Genomic DNA, 14,580 nt, shown 5'->3' with positions numbered 1-14,580 from the left:
TTACAATTAGAGAATCACGACATGGCTCAAGGAATGACAGGGTAGTTGTAATGTACCGTTCTGGAATTACAGCTTTCAATAAACGAATGCCAAAGCATCAAGATGACACTCATTTCGTAGAAAACCACAGTTCAGAGGGAGTATTCAATCCCCATCACCGACCCCATATTCTCTCCGCACTTCAACCTGGCGCACTCCACGCGCATCAGCAATAAGACCCGTCAGGCCTTGTCCAATATCTTTAATTTCATTATATTCATGAAGAAGAGTGATATGTCGCTGCACGGTCGTAGAAGGGTCGCTCCTAGAATTTACTCTACTGTTACGCATCATCCTTGTAAGATTTGTGCCAAAGTCATGGTGTCCATACTTTAATCTAGCCTTTGTTTCGGCCAGTTGAGCTTCCATTTGTGCTACTTCAGCTTCCAACCCTGCGACCGAGGTATGGAGAGAGACCTGTCGATCTGTCAGTTTCTACTGTTGGTTTTTGACTAACTTTCAGTTACATGAGTAAGGAACAAAGCAAAGAAAAAGGGTCACTTACGAAACGCTTTTCTCTGTATGTCTGTTGTTCAGGGGTACGATGTGATGTGTTACCGTTTTCGATTGCGACAATTTTATCACCGGACGTCATATTATTCAGTTACCCTGATCCCCTGGTAAGCCACCGAAGGTCACTAATCAGGGGAAAATCATGGTTTTAGGTCGTAAGATAGTATGATATACTTTGGAGTACTCTGTACATAGCAGAGATGTTGAGGCATACCAGTGACTTTCTATTAACCAAACCGATATTAGTGCCGGCACTAAACAGTGGAGCCGGGCCCCGCCAATCCGAGACGGCCGATTTGCGTCTTTCCCCGAGTACCCGTGCTAAAGGCTTATCCTTATCCTTTGCCCAAATCGACGTCCATCCGAAGTCTTCTCTCCCCTACCCTCTATTCGTCATTTCAGTTACTTCGCACCATCGTGAAGATGATGCTGAGTAAACCAGACCCGCGGGCGTTACTCGCTGTATTACTTCTGGTCGCACCCGCACTGGCCCATGGTGGCCATGAAAATGTTCCCGAGGGTGCCGCTATCTCGGGAGAACCCATTGTACGTGCCTTAAATGATAGGTTAATCTCTTCGGACAAGACTGACGGAGACAGGACTCGACTTTATGGGTGCATATGATTCTAATGGGGCTTGCCTTTGGCATCATATTTCCACTTGGCATGGTTCTAGGGGTATGTCCTGCTATTTCCCCCGGCCAGGCGCTGCAACTCTCATCTAACCTCATACGTGTATGTTGACAGGTTGTGCGTTCACGATGGCATGTTCCTCTACAAATAGTTGGCACGGTTATTGCAATTGTAGCCTATTTCCTGGGACATGCCCATAAAGGCCGCCAATTCTCAAAGAACATTCACTCATCCTTCGCAAACATTCTGATGCTCATGATGGTTGTACAAGTTATTATTGGTTTCTACCTTAAGCTGCACCTTTCCAAAGGTATCCATGAACGCATTCGCCGGGCTATTGTTATAACGCATGGCGTTATCGGCAAGGCGATGCCGGTTGTTAGTTGGGCTCAGATGCTGTTCGGTGGCATAACCGCGATGGGCTTCTGCCACGATGATCATCTAGGACAGTGTTTAGCCCACTTTATCATGGGAAGCGCCTTCATTGCCTACGGGATCATGCTCACCATCCTTCTTCTTGTCGGCCAGTTTTGGCTACGTCGCTCTGGCCGAAGCCAGGAATTCTTCGACTCATTGATTATTGCCGCCTGGGGATGTGTCAATACTTTCACAGAACATCGATGGGGAAGTGACTGGAGCCATAACGATCTGCAACACACCACCATGGGTATTGTCTGGTGGTGTGCTGGCCTTTTGGGCATGTGGCTGAGTCGTAAACGCAACGGTCGGCCGAAGCGGAATTTGGTCCCGGCTATTGTCATTCTTCTAACTGGCTATGCCATGTCTGCCCATCCGCAGTTCTTGGAAATTAGTACAATGATTCACACTATCTTTGGTTATACACTGATGGCGGCCGGTCTAACAAGAATCATTGAGATTTCCTTTGTCTTGAAGGATCGAAGCACGTTGAGCTTGGATGGCTCTGAACCCAACAGTTTCCAATATCTGCCACCATTCGTAAGTATTCCAATTTTATTGGGGCGCAACTTATCCGAAAGTGGATCTGTTTTGGCTAACAATATGTAGCTCTTGTATGCTTCGGGCTTCCTTTTCATGGGTGCTACAGAGGAGCAGATGCAACTCTTGCATGACGCAGGAATTACGCATGTATCATATGTTTTGATCTTGTATAGCATCGCCTTCATTCTATTCCTCTGTATGTTGAGCATCGCAAAACATTCTCTACCGGTTTTACTCTTCCTAACATGATATCTAGTTGTCAATATTCTCCTCCACATCTATGCTGTACATGCATGGCCCGACTCTGGGAATACCATGCCTGCTCGCTCCTCAAGCGAAGAAGAGGTAGCTCAAGGCGCGACTCACGCAAACGGCGGCTTCAACAGCTATGTTCGCTCAAACTCCGAAGTACAGCGCATTCATGACGCAGAGGCCTACGAGCTAGAAGGCCTAATATCTGATGAGGAAGATGACAGAAAAGCAGCTGGCGACAGCCATACTATGGCTTCCAAAAGGGTCACAGATGAGGAGAGCTCTCCTTTAGTCAGGAAAGAGACTTCGAGGGGTTGATAGCACGAGCTTCCCTGTAAAGTGACCTTTCGTGTACTAAGCTCGTCGTCTACATTCATTTTGATTATTTTAGGGATTCAAAGTGTATAAATAAAAAAAAGATCATAATACGCTCATCTGGTCTATCATACAAATCATGATTATACCCTATACGGTGAGGGATTTCAATGGCAAAAAAAAAAAAAAAAAAAGAATATGCGGATCTCATAGAATACAAGATGGTAGTCACCTTTTAACGTCTAATGACTCTACTATTCAGACGTCTGCTCCTGAGGGAGGAATCATTAGTTGCTGCAAGGTAAGGTCGCCGTTTAAAGGGATCGGGTCCGCAGCAGGAGGAATAGCGGACATGACATTCTCGACTTCGGGAGGGAAGAATGGGTGCAAGGGGTAGATAGGAGCGAGGGACTTCTCGCCGTCAAAGAGCAAGAGGTTCTGTATAGGTTGCTCTCTGACGCTCAATACATTGATCACGTCCTGAGCTAACTTACCACCGACAATGGCTGCAACGGGGCTCAGTTCGCTTCCGAGATTCTGTAGAAAGGTGCGCAAGAACTCCGAGTCGAGGGTACTGATGTCCAATTTCAATTCTTGGTGGCCGTCACGGGCGAGTTTAGTGAAGAGCTCCAGGTCTTGGCGAGAGAAAGTTGGCATACAACCTCCGGATAACTTTTGGAACTCCCACAGTGCTCGAAGGCAAGTAAGGAGCGGTGTAACCTGTCGTCGTTTCCGTGGCAGACGAGTGAAGTCTTCCGGGAGGGGAGATGTGTTCGCCAAAATCAGAGGCGAGTATGTCTCTCGCTTAGTGACCATCTCGATAACTTTGTCGTTTTCCTTCTTCGTTGTGATACTAACTATGCTCCGCGTTGGAGTCTCTTGAGTGGCTGAAGGGACGTTTGACTTGGATCGTTCGATAACAAAATCGTGTAAAATTAGATCGGCAAATACGAACCCGTAGAACCCGTGCAACCCTGCTGCATAGAACGGGCGATTTGCGATGCGGCATGCCGCATTTATGGTGGTGTACATTGCGAAGTCCAGCTCTGTCGCAATGACGACATCGAATTGTGCAAAGAAGTCGGGTTGCTTCGTATGTATGTCCTCTGTATCGATACGAAGTCGAACTCTTGGGTTCATTGCATGAATTGAGGGGGCTGCCGCTTGCGCGCGCTTGATTCACAGTTAGCATGCCCTTCTTCATAGTCCTCCAGCAAAGCGCAGCCTACATTCTGCCCTATATGTTCTTCCGTGACGAAAAATTGGGCGCTCAAATCTTCCTCCTTGATAGTTTCATGGTCAACGATTGTCAGTGTGCCGATACCAGCGAGAACGAGGTTCTTAGCAATTTCATTTGCCAATGCCTTGAAGGTGATTAGAAGTATATTCGCCGATCGTAACCTGAATGGGATGTAAATATCCTGCTAGGCGCAAAATGCCCATCATCGAAGGCTGCCAGCTTACTTTTCCTGAGCTTTCACGCCCCAAAGACGGATCTGGCGATCATACAAGGCGATCTCATCTGTTCAAGTAGAAGCTCTTACATCAGCTTCGATCTATGCTCCGTACACTAATATCTTTAAGGGTGTAGAGAGGTATGTTTACCTGCACTGATAGACTGAGCTGTATTGCCCTGTGACTCCATGGTGTTGGACGGATGGTAGCCAAACGGAATCACACGATGCAATTCACCTTCTAATCAACGGCGATTCAAAGTGTTGCTTTGCGCGAAGTCGTAAATATGGAGCTAGAGTGCTTCGGAGTTGGTGAGGGCTCAATAGATTTTAAGGTCAAAAGAGCGCTCGCGGTCTGCCGGGGATGGCGGGGAACTATCAAAGAGCGGAGGCTCAATGAATGGATGGGGAAAATGTCAGTAGATGAGGCTAAGGCAACTTTAATCTTGAATTAAGGAGTGCCAAGGTATGTCCACTGAAGTTCCGGTCGGGCTGAGAAGAGCCAAGGAAAGAAGTGTATGAAAACAGCATCATAGCAAGTGAATGAATGATAGACGGATATACCCCAGTATCACGTGTGACGCTACGGGCGATAACCCGCACTTATCAATTGAAACTTGGCACATCATTATCATCTTCACCGACCACTCCAGACCTGGCCTTTCTTTTGTCCGTGGTCATTCTAGCTGGTCTGTCTGTACTCTCTGTGGGTTACTAATGCCTCCCCTTGATTCTTTCTCTGTTGGTTCATCATAATTCATTTATCTCGCCCCGATATAGTTCTTCTTCCCCTCCGTGCCTCTGCCCGTTGTACTAACCGTGGATCGTGTTCATATACAGAATGGTACGTTAAATTCCGGGCTGTTAATATCTTATCCCGTCGCCAACTCAGAGTTCCTTTTGCAAAAGGATACTGTCTACCTCATATTCGGCGTATATTGACTGTTTTGGCTATAATTGTAGTCGGGGAATTACACCTATCCTCCCGCCTCTCTTCGTGTACCTCGTGGAAGCCGTGCCGGTGATAGACCACAGTATCCTACCGCAAACAGTTTACAGCATCTGCGAGATCTGTTGCATTCAGAACGTAACCACAGCACCACCCGCGCTTTAGAGACTCTAAACGAAGAGATAGAAGAGTATCGCTCCGGCCGTGTGTGGGACCAGCCAAGCTTCGAAGAGACTGGAGCAACGGTTGATAGACAGATACAGCAACATATCCCACGCCCAGGCATGCAGAGATTGCGAGCTCTAAATATCGCTGCGACATACACCGACTCTAGTACTAGTACTGCCGATGCTTCTATACCCTCTAACGGACACTCTACTCGTTCCAGGGGAAGTAGCAGGGCAGGTCAAGAAGAAAGGAATCGAGGCCCCACTTCCAATCAACTCAGAGACGAATCCGCACTCCATATCGAAGCAGCCACCGGCATGTCTCAGGAAGCGGATGGAGGCCGGCGGAGGGTTAAACGTAGAAAGCTCGAATCAGATGACAACAGAGAGGGTTTGCAGAGCTTCAGGTACGGACAGTATGGCCAGGTTGTGTCCGGAGCCCTCAGGATGGAATTGGCTAGCTGCGATGGGGGCACTTATGAAACCGATGGTGAAAGCACATGGCCCGAGAACGTCCTTCGCAACGACTCTTCTGTTTACTGTACAAAATCAGACCGGTGTAATCTGATCTTGAAGCATCGTGGAGAGACCCCGTTCTGCTTGAAAAAGATCGTGATTAAGGCTCCCAAGTCTGGCTACGATGCTCCGTATGTTACATCTGAGCAGCTTGGCTAATCACCGTTTATTAATAACCATTCACCAGGATACAAGAAGGAATGGTTTTCGTATCCATGACTTCCGACGAACTTCTGACCCGTACAGCCCAGTACCAAATCCAGTATACATCTTCTCAACGAAGCCGGCGAAATCGTCGGAGTGACATGCAGCCTTCCCAGGAATATTTGAATGCATACCGGCATCCTCTACAGTCTCTGACTGGCCGGGACTCTTATTCAGAGTCGGATACCGATATCAGTGACCCCATAGGGCGAAATGCAGGCACTATTCCTGACCCGATGTTAGGATTTCGGGTTATAACAGACTATGATGAGCGTTCTGAGAATAGTGATAACGATGATCGGGGATATGGGAACGATTTACCATCCCTTGCGGATGTGGAGAGACTACAGATGGACCAGGTGGAGGACGATTTTCTTTGTTCGGAAAGCGATGACAGCGATAGCGATGAAGATGCATCCGAGTTAAGCACGTACAACCGCCGACGCCGCGAACTACTCAGGCGCGTGACATCCATGCGTCGCCGATACGTCATGGAAAGAAACGGGCAGCCAAGACGACGCGAGGTCCCCAGTATAATTCAACCTATACCACAGCCCTCCCCCTCAGGTCCACACACTGGTTCCGATGCTCAGAATCCTGATCTAGAATTGCTAAAACCTCACGCTCGTTTCTTCATTGAACGAACCAAGAGCATGGTCAGCATTACATTCGATCCACCTCCGTATGATTCATTTTCTTTCCAACACGGCTAAGCCCGTAGGGTTAGAGCTAACCAATATCTATAGTTCCGGGAGATACATTCTGATAAAGCTATGGAGCCCCCACAACGGAGGCAACATTGATATACAGAGCATCATAGCACATGGCTACGCTGGGCCAAGATTCTTCCCTGCCGGAGGTTTCAGGTAGATAAGCCTCGCGGGCTCTTGTCTGTGACAGATGCTAGACTACCGAAATATTATGTGCGCTGAGTCGAGATTTGAATAATGAAGTCTTATGAAAGAGATGCCCTAACTTTCCAGGTCATGGCCACTTTCACCTTCGACTATATTCCTGGCCAGCCATCATGGCTATATTCATTTCATTCGTACAAGTAGATTTAACACGCAGCGTGTACTGTTGGCGTTTTCCTCTCATCAAATCACGTTCTACGGAGCTTATAGTAGCTTAGATGTTATGGATTAACATGTACTTGTGAGTTCCACGCGCAATTGAAGTGGAATATGGTGCTCTGCAAGCGAAGGTCATATGATGAAATATTGAAAGTAAATTCGGAAGGCAATAATACTCGAGAGCATAAATCATGAACGATGCACGAAGAGAATTGAACTGAAGGAAGATCGCACCCAGTCAATCGGGTAAAAAATGCCTGGACTCTTAATACGAACAGAAGGCAAAAGGCAAGCCAGCCGTCGAAAAGACGCCAGCTATCCAAGGAGACCAGCGACAGCAACGAGGAATGGTCTAAATTGGAACGAGCACCTGTCATTTAGGTGAATAGGTAGAAAAGCTCTGGCTAGAGTTATGCGAGAATGAAGTGCAACCCCAATTGAAAAGTAAGAAAAAGGTCGCCCTGTCTCTCCTAATCAGCTGTGTCCAAAAGTTAATATGGCCATGATTCTCTTTGTCCAGATAGTATAGAGCTTGTCAAAGACTCTAAGCAAGCAAAATGCAATATACCTAACAGGAAAAGGGTAACCCAAGGCAATTAAAAGAGCGTATCAGAAAAAGGAGGCGTCATAGAGTGAACCATGGCAGTAAGAAGTTCTGTAGATCATTTGCAAACAGGTTGACCGGAATCTATGTACAACAGGTCGGTCTCTGACAGGGAAACTAAAAGCTCAAAGAAAGCAATAAGCGATTCAGAGCGGGATCAACCACGCTATTAAATGTGTATGATTTTCAACCTGAAAAGCCAGCAGTTGCGGCAGGTCGATGTATTTCGATCGATGCTCATTTCTCGTCTCTCGTGCGAAGATCGTCGAACGCCGAAACTTCCTTGTACATGAACATAAATAATCACCAACCAAAAAAAAGACTCCTAAAAAGAGCATTAAAACTCCACCCATAAACAAATGAAAACCTGGTTGTTTCTTTTTTTCCAAAACTTTGACGAAATCAAGTAAATATGTATAGTCAGCTTATATGACGACAACATCGCCTTCAGCATCTGCTGGATCAGAGGCCATCATATCGCCATATTTGCCCACAGTCATTAGCATTGAATCATCGTCAAGGTCAATCGCGCTATCATCATTGTTTGAGGCATGAAAGCTGGCAATATTTTCGGATATATCCGCTGGCTTTTCAATAGGAGCGGTATTAGATTGTGGTTCTGCGTCCACCTGTGAACGTTCCAAGGAGGATCGAGACGGGTGGATACTCTCTGCCGGGGCAGAGGTATCCAATCCAGACCTTGATTCAACATTGCTTTGTGCGTTAGCAGCTGTGAAGGATCCATTCTTAAGAGAGTCGGGATAACTAGGCTGCTTCATGGGAATGTTATTTGGTCCCAGTTGATCTGTTCTCGAACTCGCGCCTTGCAATGTTCTCGGCGTATAGCGCATAAAACCACCTTTTTCCGCTTGCCAAAGCATCATTTCATGAAAGAATACTTTAGTCATCCACCAGGCGCTAAAGCTTTGAGCTCCCCCTAATGTTAACCGACGAAGGATGCAATCCCACAACGCATCAACTTTCTCTATGATACATTTCGTACGGTGATTTGGAAACGCAAATGGTAAATTGAGAATGAATGATATCCATTTATCCGGGAAGTTATAGTCATCACCCGTTGACGACTGCACAGGATATTTATGTGACTGAGTACCTCCTTCCGAATCAGGCTTTGTGTAGAACGGATGGGAGGCGGCGGGATTCAGATCGGTAATAGGAGTGAGAAGGGCCCGAACATCATGCTTAAGAATTTGTTCGGTGGCTTTTTCCACGCAGCTTGGGATATTCGCTTTAGAAATCATTTCCTTCGGATCTACCAGCGTTTTGAAGTCAAACCACATCTGGTTTCTGTTATCAGGGTGGCACAGCCACGCTGCGGCTGCATTGGCGGATTGATTGACATCGAGCATGTGCCGAAGAAGGTTACAAAAAATATGCGCTGGTATTAATCTTGCTAAGGAGACGTGCATAGGTTGCGATTTGAACGTATCTGCGATATGGGTGGTAAGTCTTTGAGAGATCGAACTAAAGGTGTCTAGGACGAGCTTCGGAACGACTTGAGTTGTAAGCGGTGCCACAAATGCAATCATTTTCTGGTACATGAGCCAATCACATTCCTTTATCCAAGGGGCGAGGTTAGGGTGTGTTAAAAGCTTCTGTACTGGCACGGTTAGCGTCCCGTGGAAGGCAGAGAAGTAATGTCGTAGATTCCGCTCTTTGCAGTATCGAAAGCTGTCTATGACAGAAATGCAATGTGACCGATAAAGGGCGGCTAGGGCAGCAGCAACCTTCGAATCCGTATTAACGGGGACATAGTCATTAATATCAGGAAGTTGTAGAGTGTCATTATCAATGGATGAGTCTTCGGTAGTTGGTAGTTGAAGCATCTGGTGAATCATTCTCCCAGAATGGCTTGCTACGTTTTCCAGGGTAGTGGTGGAATCGCCACTAGACCGGGACGAAGTATGACAACCACAATCTGAGCTCGAAAAACTCCCCGAGGATCTGGCAGTGAATGAAGTGGTGGGTGAAGGGAAAACTGCAGTGTCTGCAGGAGGCTGCGGTGCGATACTAACACTAGTTCTGATCAGATTTGAATACATTGATGTGCTTCTCCCGTGATGAACTCACCTCTTCTGCATGACTTCTCCCACTTTGTGGTCTGTAGGTGCGGCTGAACCGGTTGTGCCGGCTGGCATCTGAGGGTTCAGGGGAGGAGGCTTCTGCTGTTTCTCCTCGATGACGGTTAAATCGACGTAATGGTATTTCGACTCCCCCCGGACTCCGAGCCGCCTAGTCTGTACGTTGGGAAATATGATTCGCACGAGTTTTCCAAAAGAAGCTGGATTCAAAACGGAGACACGCTCGGTTCCACACTTTTCTGCATAGCAGCAGTAAACACGATCGCGCCGAACAGAACCGCTGCTTTTTCTGCAATTCTCCTTCAACCTAGGGGCGTGTAAGGAACAAATCGCAACCGGTATATAATTGGGGTATTCCGTTGCTCACCATATCATAGCAAAGACTTGCTTCACCTTTTCAGCCTTACCCCCAGCTCCCTCATGTTTAAGGACTTCCGCTGCCATTTGCTTCAAGGAATACCCTTCGTACTGCCGCAGCAGTTTTCGCAGTTCGTTGTCATTCGCAAGAGAAGAGTTTGAGCCCTTTTTCTTTTTCGCACCAGCCTCAGAATTCTCGTTCTCATCTAGAACGTGTTCTGGGACGTGATTCTCGATCCCGCTGTCATACATCGCTTGGTACTGCGGCATTGGCAAGGAAGACAATCCATGAATACCTGGAGGTATTGAATGGTGGGAGAGGTGATGGCCATGCATCGCATGGTTTGGGAAGTCTTCAGCCCTTGGCAGGACGGGGTGATGAGCATCAGGCATAGTCGGGTCCAGCGAAGAACCGCTCACGGGATGCGAAAGTTGCTGACCAAATCGCATAATGATCTCCTCGGGATTTCCTCCAAAGACATTATGGCTGGCGCTGGCTTGAGCCGGGAGGAATTGCGGAAATCCATCAGTAATCTGCTGGTCCTGGGTTTGTTGGGTGGTGTTTGAATGGATGCTGGCAGTAGAGCCTCTAGACCTTGGGCGGCGACCATTCCTTGATACTACGGTTTCCGAGCGCGACCTCATGAGGTCTGCTGTCCCAGGACGACTATGTGGCGCTACTATCTGCGTTGTTTGAGATGCAGCACTCGAGGCCTGCGAGGCGGCTCGGCCTGTTGATTCTGTTAGTTAGCCAACACCGACGGATATTTACACACAAGTACGGCAGTGGAGAGACAGGCTAAGACCAATGACAGGAAGTAGGAGGCTTTGCAGGAAGTGGATGCAGCTTCTTACCCATCTCAGGAGGCATCTTTTTTTTTTGATCTGCTCCAGCACACCACGATGTTTGGTTCCCTCGCTGTTGGGTGGGAGACGGTCGGTAACCACGGGCAATAGCGTCTGTTTTGATCCCTTCCAGCCACCGTCAACCACACGTTTTCACACCGCAGGGGAACTCGCGAAATTAGAGCCCAATCAAAGTCAAGTCGGAAATCGGGGTCTTTAGGGCATGAACAGGGTCGGTCTAGTAGCAGACTTGCTATGGAAAGCTCATAGCAGCCGCGTTTCAAGGTCGAAGAATCGTGAGCTGGAAGGAGGAGGATAAACAGAGATCGGCGTTCCTCAAGCAACGACTGCTTTTGCTTGTTTGCGGGTGCGGTCACGTGTGGCAGAGATTATATAAGTTGGCATTCCTGCAGTTCGTTGGTATTGTCTTTTCCGGTAATAAACAAACACAAACAAAAGGGCTGATCAGCAGTCAAACAGAACGAGAAACAATATATGATACGAGGTACAGTAATAATCATGTTCTGTACGGAGTACATCCGTTAGGGGGAGCATATGTATGTACTATATATGTGTAGTATATGTATGTATGCATGCATGCATCTATCTAAGTACAAGTACACACTAAACGCCCCAAATCGATCTATGCCACTTTTCAAGTACTACTTTTATCTTCCAGTCTCATCTCTCGCTCATGCCGCCATGAAGCCCCGAATCGACTTTCCATCCACAATAGAGGAGCCATGACCAACGTGATCCCCGCAAGCAAGAGAAAGGCGTAGTCGGCGGTCAGCGCGTCCAGCATGGGTTGCATTGCCGCCACTCCAGCAGCTCCCACCAAGCATCTTATCAGGTTATTAACTGCCGTTGCACTTGCACTGGCCCCAGGGTAAAGATCAATGACCAATGCGCTATTGATGGTAAATATCCCCGTTGAACACAAAGCAATCAAGTACTGCAGGATGATGGGAACCGCTATGTGTGTTCGAAGCGAGACTCCATAGATGGCAGTTGTCACGATGAATAGCCCAACAATCCACCAAGTGTGGCGCATTCGGGCAACTTCAATAGGAAAATCCGAGTGAGATTTCAAGTTGACCCGCGTACCAGGTGGGTAGCCATGTTGCTCACAGTATTTGCGTTCTGTCAATTTGTGGTTATAGTCCATAAGGTAGCCGACCAAGTACGACCCCGATATACATCCAAAACCTAGCAGGTGGCAATCAGCGAACGTTCATCTCACCATGGTGCTGTGATAGTGGGTCTTACCATTGCCCAAAAATGTCAAGCCAACCTCTAATGAGGTCAAATGGTAGACATTCTGAAAAAGGTCTGTAGTACTGGATGTCACCATACTCCAAACCGCATAAACGATGCTTCCAAAGAAAAGGGTAACGAAGATATCCTTTTCTACAAGGAATGTGAGAGGAGCAAGTATAGCACGCCATGTCATTTCAGGTTTCTTCCGGCCCGGGTTGGCTCCGGTTATGGCTCCCTTCTGTCCGATAACCACAAACAGAAAAGGCTTATAGATACCTCTCAGCCTAACAGTACCGTTACCAGCGATATGCCTCAACGTCTCAGGTAGAAATATAAGAATAGACAGAAGGCTCACAGCCGCGCATATCGTGAGAAACCAAAAGATCGAGCGGAAGCCTAAGTACTGAGTCAAGATGCCACCCACAACCGGGCCGATCCCTTGCCCAAGCATACGAACTTCAATGTGTCAGCTCATATCCATACGTTCATGATGTCCACCAAGTGCCCAATACAAATGAAGAGCGGGGTCTAATCACTATCTTACCTCCTCCAAATATACCCACCAGGCTTCCCCTTTCCGCCGAAATAGTGATATCACCAATGACACCTGCGCCTAATGGCGATCCTATGAGTAACGTATATCTAATCTTTGGCTACTAATGGAGACAAACTTACCAATGGAAATTGTAGCCGCACTACCAGCAGCCTGTAAGGCACGAAAAGCCATGAGTTCTCCGTAATTTGTGGACACAGCAAGGGCAACGTTGGCAATCATGTACACAATGAACGTCCCAATAAAGACTGGGCGTCTCCCTGTGGTATCTGAAATCGAACCCCAGAATGTGGGTGTTATCCCTTGCACGATCATGTATATTGTGACCGTCAAGGTGGCGAGGGACATGCTAACATTTAGGCTCTGCATAGGGCTTGGTCAATATACTGTCCCTCGAAAGGTTGCCCACAGTGTATTTTCTTTTTGTCGTACTTACCCTTGACACCTCGCCTAGGGCTGGGAAATAAATATTCGACGATAAGGGGGAGAAAATGGCAGCCATTGAAACAAGGCATACCATTTGCAGCTTCTTACGACGAGAGAAAATATGATGTGGCTTGGAATGGGCAACTTGGTCTTCAAGCTGGGAAGCCCCTAGAGAGTCGGATGGTTGCCTCTCATCCTCTTCAATAGAAAAAACTATAGGGACCTTGTCGGTATCTGACTGTGCTGTAGCCATGATTACAGCGGTGGAGAAAGTGTAGTTCTGAAATCAAATTTCCCGATGATACTTCTCTCAGCTATAAATGCTTTAAATGGAAATGTCCACGGATGGCCTAGACATCAAACATCTCAGCGCCAACCCCGTTCCTAGTCGAGGATCATATACTTCTAATACCAAAGTGTACATTAATTACCCAAAACAACAAGGAAAAGTTACCTGATCCACAACATATGCAGCCTTGATAGCTCCCTTCCCAAATAAAACAATAAATGTGAAGTAGCAGAGAAAGATCGTCATTCCGTGGGACTAAGGCGAGAATTGATAGAACCTTGAGGAGAACTGCTCTGCTGTGTATGGGCAGCGGCGAGGTGGCCTTGAACTGCATGGAGAGGACCTTCTGGTAACTAATGCAGCAGAGGGATCACCAAACTATGAGAGATGGTCTACGGGTCATTACTCCTTGGCCGACAAATTCCAGATAAAAACATATATACACAGTACTCCGTACTTGATGTTAGCCCCGTGGGTCCACAGATCGTTAGCGAGCGTATACACTCTTGGCCTCCTCCATGTGAGCCTAATGATTTGTATGCAGCAATAACCCGAGGGACACGCCAGACATTGAGGTGCATACTAATAGCATCCCGTGCATATGCAAGGCTCCAAACGGAAAGCATTCGAATGGCAATGTGAGTCTAAGAGTCCTATTGTAAGCAAAATATGGAAAGCACAATCGGGGTGTCATTATTCGAGTTCTACCGTGAATGATTTATCACCCAGCATCAGGAAACGCGGAGCTACAGTTAACTAAGCCTGACCTTTAATGCTAGGCAGAATGAATACAGAGTCGAGACTGCCCTGATAAGGCTCCATAAGCTCCACCTTCCCCGAAAGGCATGAGGCGTCATCGCCACCTAACGTAGAGTAGCTGTGTCAATTTGCCTCTGTGCCTGATGATCATCTAGATGGCTGGGATCACACATCATATCTTGCCTAGCTACATGAAACATAGTCGTTCGAGAATTGGCAGAATAAGAGAATCCCACCCCTTCGTAGTTTGAGGCAACGATGACCGAGGATGACGTACAATCATAAGAATCCATCTGTACTCGTGCAGCAT

The 14,580-nt window shown here is 47.3% G+C and overlaps 7 protein-coding genes across 7 annotated transcripts; 2 read left to right on the top strand and 5 right to left on the bottom strand.

The window, feature by feature from the left end:
* Positions 1–37: 37 nt before the first annotated feature.
* BDV38DRAFT_247578 (SWI5/SAE3 family protein) lies at positions 38–714 on the bottom strand. Its single transcript, XM_032054674.1, has 3 exons — positions 545–714; positions 371–456; positions 38–304 (listed from the first exon to the last, which is right to left on the bottom strand). Exons 1-3 carry the CDS (start codon positions 632–634, stop codon positions 145–147), a joined length of 336 nt encoding a protein of 111 aa, XP_031913289.1. The 5' UTR covers positions 635–714; the 3' UTR covers positions 38–144.
* A 193-nt stretch (positions 715–907) lies between these two features.
* BDV38DRAFT_247577 (Ytp1 family protein) lies at positions 908–2,908 on the top strand. The gene is made up of 5 exons (XM_032054673.1): positions 908–1,098; positions 1,152–1,229; positions 1,299–2,141; positions 2,211–2,340; positions 2,401–2,908. Exons 1-5 carry the CDS (start codon positions 976–978, stop codon positions 2,712–2,714), a joined length of 1,488 nt encoding a protein of 495 aa, XP_031913288.1. The 5' UTR covers positions 908–975; the 3' UTR covers positions 2,715–2,908.
* On the bottom strand, positions 2,887–4,662 carry BDV38DRAFT_247574 (E1 ubiquitin-activating protein AOS1). Its single transcript, XM_032054672.1, has 4 exons — positions 4,317–4,662; positions 4,176–4,233; positions 3,941–4,112; positions 2,887–3,884 (listed from the first exon to the last, which is right to left on the bottom strand). The coding sequence occupies exons 1-4, from the start codon at positions 4,354–4,356 to the stop codon at positions 2,970–2,972; spliced, it is 1,185 nt and encodes a 394-aa protein (XP_031913287.1). The 5' UTR covers positions 4,357–4,662; the 3' UTR covers positions 2,887–2,969.
* Positions 4,663–4,673: 11 nt separating this feature from the next.
* BDV38DRAFT_92064 (uncharacterized protein) lies at positions 4,674–7,004 on the top strand. The gene is made up of 4 exons (XM_032064130.1): positions 4,674–5,009; positions 5,129–5,928; positions 5,985–6,683; positions 6,748–7,004. Exons 1-4 carry the CDS (start codon positions 5,007–5,009, stop codon positions 6,869–6,871), a joined length of 1,626 nt encoding a protein of 541 aa, XP_031913286.1. The 5' UTR covers positions 4,674–5,006; the 3' UTR covers positions 6,872–7,004.
* Positions 7,005–7,777: 773 nt separating this feature from the next.
* On the bottom strand, positions 7,778–11,163 carry BDV38DRAFT_92096 (RFX family transcription factor). Its single transcript, XM_032064131.1, has 4 exons — positions 10,993–11,163; positions 10,148–10,868; positions 9,770–10,087; positions 7,778–9,715 (listed from the first exon to the last, which is right to left on the bottom strand). Exons 1-4 carry the CDS (start codon positions 11,006–11,008, stop codon positions 8,104–8,106), a joined length of 2,667 nt encoding a protein of 888 aa, XP_031913285.1. The 5' UTR covers positions 11,009–11,163; the 3' UTR covers positions 7,778–8,103.
* A 475-nt stretch (positions 11,164–11,638) lies between these two features.
* On the bottom strand, positions 11,639–13,475 carry BDV38DRAFT_271564 (major facilitator superfamily domain-containing protein; the record flags this gene model as incomplete). Its single annotated transcript, XM_032057337.1, has 5 exons — positions 11,639–12,192; positions 12,253–12,699; positions 12,788–12,856; positions 12,919–13,098; positions 13,184–13,475. The coding sequence occupies 5 exons, from the start codon at positions 13,473–13,475 to the stop codon at positions 11,639–11,641; spliced, it is 1,542 nt and encodes a 513-aa protein (XP_031913284.1).
* Positions 13,476–13,989: 514 nt separating this feature from the next.
* On the bottom strand, positions 13,990–14,268 carry BDV38DRAFT_247565 (uncharacterized protein). The gene has a single exon (XM_032054671.1). It carries the CDS (start codon positions 14,203–14,205, stop codon positions 14,038–14,040), a length of 168 nt encoding a protein of 55 aa, XP_031913283.1. The 5' UTR covers positions 14,206–14,268; the 3' UTR covers positions 13,990–14,037.
* Between the last annotated feature and the right edge of the window lie 312 nt (positions 14,269–14,580).

The sequence above is a fragment of the Aspergillus pseudotamarii genome, assembly GCF_009193445.1.
Source record: "Aspergillus pseudotamarii strain CBS 117625 unplaced genomic scaffold BDV38scaffold_29, whole genome shotgun sequence".
NCBI lineage: Eukaryota > Fungi > Ascomycota > Eurotiomycetes > Eurotiales > Aspergillaceae > Aspergillus > Aspergillus pseudotamarii.
This window is presented reverse-complemented; position numbering and strand designations above follow the sequence as displayed.

What these genes read in the sequence shown, in the direction of transcription:
- BDV38DRAFT_247578 (XM_032054674.1), bottom strand. Translation starts at nt 634, where the DNA reads ATGACGTCCGGTGATAAAATTGTCGCAATCGAAAACGGTAACACATCA. An exon ending in CATACAGAGAAAAGCGTTTC is followed by an intron (nt 457 to 544) that starts GTAAGTGACCCT and finishes ACAGATCGACAG; the next exon opens with GTCTCTCTCCATACCTCGGT. An exon ending in GAAACAAAGGCTAGATTAAA is followed by an intron (nt 305 to 370) that starts GTATGGACACCA and finishes AGTAAATTCTAG; the next exon opens with GAGCGACCCTTCTACGACCG.
- BDV38DRAFT_247574 (XM_032054672.1), bottom strand. Translation starts at nt 4,356, where the DNA reads ATGGAGTCACAGGGCAATACAGCTCAGTCTATCAGTGCAG. An exon ending in AGCTCAGTCTATCAGTGCAG is followed by an intron (nt 4,234 to 4,316) that starts GTAAACATACCT and finishes CTACTTGAACAG; the next exon opens with ATGAGATCGCCTTGTATGAT. An exon ending in AAGAACATATAGGGCAGAAT is followed by an intron (nt 3,885 to 3,940) that starts GTAGGCTGCGCT and finishes CTGTGAATCAAG; the next exon opens with CGCGCGCAAGCGGCAGCCCC.
- BDV38DRAFT_92064 (XM_032064130.1), top strand. An exon ending in AAGTCTGGCTACGATGCTCC is followed by an intron (nt 5,929 to 5,984) that starts GTATGTTACATC and finishes ACCATTCACCAG; the next exon opens with GATACAAGAAGGAATGGTTT. An exon ending in ATTACATTCGATCCACCTCC is followed by an intron (nt 6,684 to 6,747) that starts GTATGATTCATT and finishes CAATATCTATAG; the next exon opens with TTCCGGGAGATACATTCTGA.
- BDV38DRAFT_247565 (XM_032054671.1), bottom strand. Translation starts at nt 14,205, where the DNA reads ATGACACCCCGATTGTGCTTTCCATATTTTGCTTACAATAGGACTCTT.
- BDV38DRAFT_247577 (XM_032054673.1), top strand. Translation starts at nt 976, where the DNA reads ATGATGCTGAGTAAACCAGACCCGCGGGCGTTACTCGCTGTATTACTT. An exon ending in CACTTGGCATGGTTCTAGGG is followed by an intron (nt 1,230 to 1,298) that starts GTATGTCCTGCT and finishes GTATGTTGACAG; the next exon opens with GTTGTGCGTTCACGATGGCA. An exon ending in TCCAATATCTGCCACCATTC is followed by an intron (nt 2,142 to 2,210) that starts GTAAGTATTCCA and finishes AACAATATGTAG; the next exon opens with CTCTTGTATGCTTCGGGCTT.
- BDV38DRAFT_92096 (XM_032064131.1), bottom strand. An exon ending in CAAGTCTTTGCTATGATATG is followed by an intron (nt 10,088 to 10,147) that starts GTGAGCAACGGA and finishes ACACGCCCCTAG; the next exon opens with GTTGAAGGAGAATTGCAGAA. An exon ending in GGAGAAGTCATGCAGAAGAG is followed by an intron (nt 9,716 to 9,769) that starts GTGAGTTCATCA and finishes GATCAGAACTAG; the next exon opens with TGTTAGTATCGCACCGCAGC.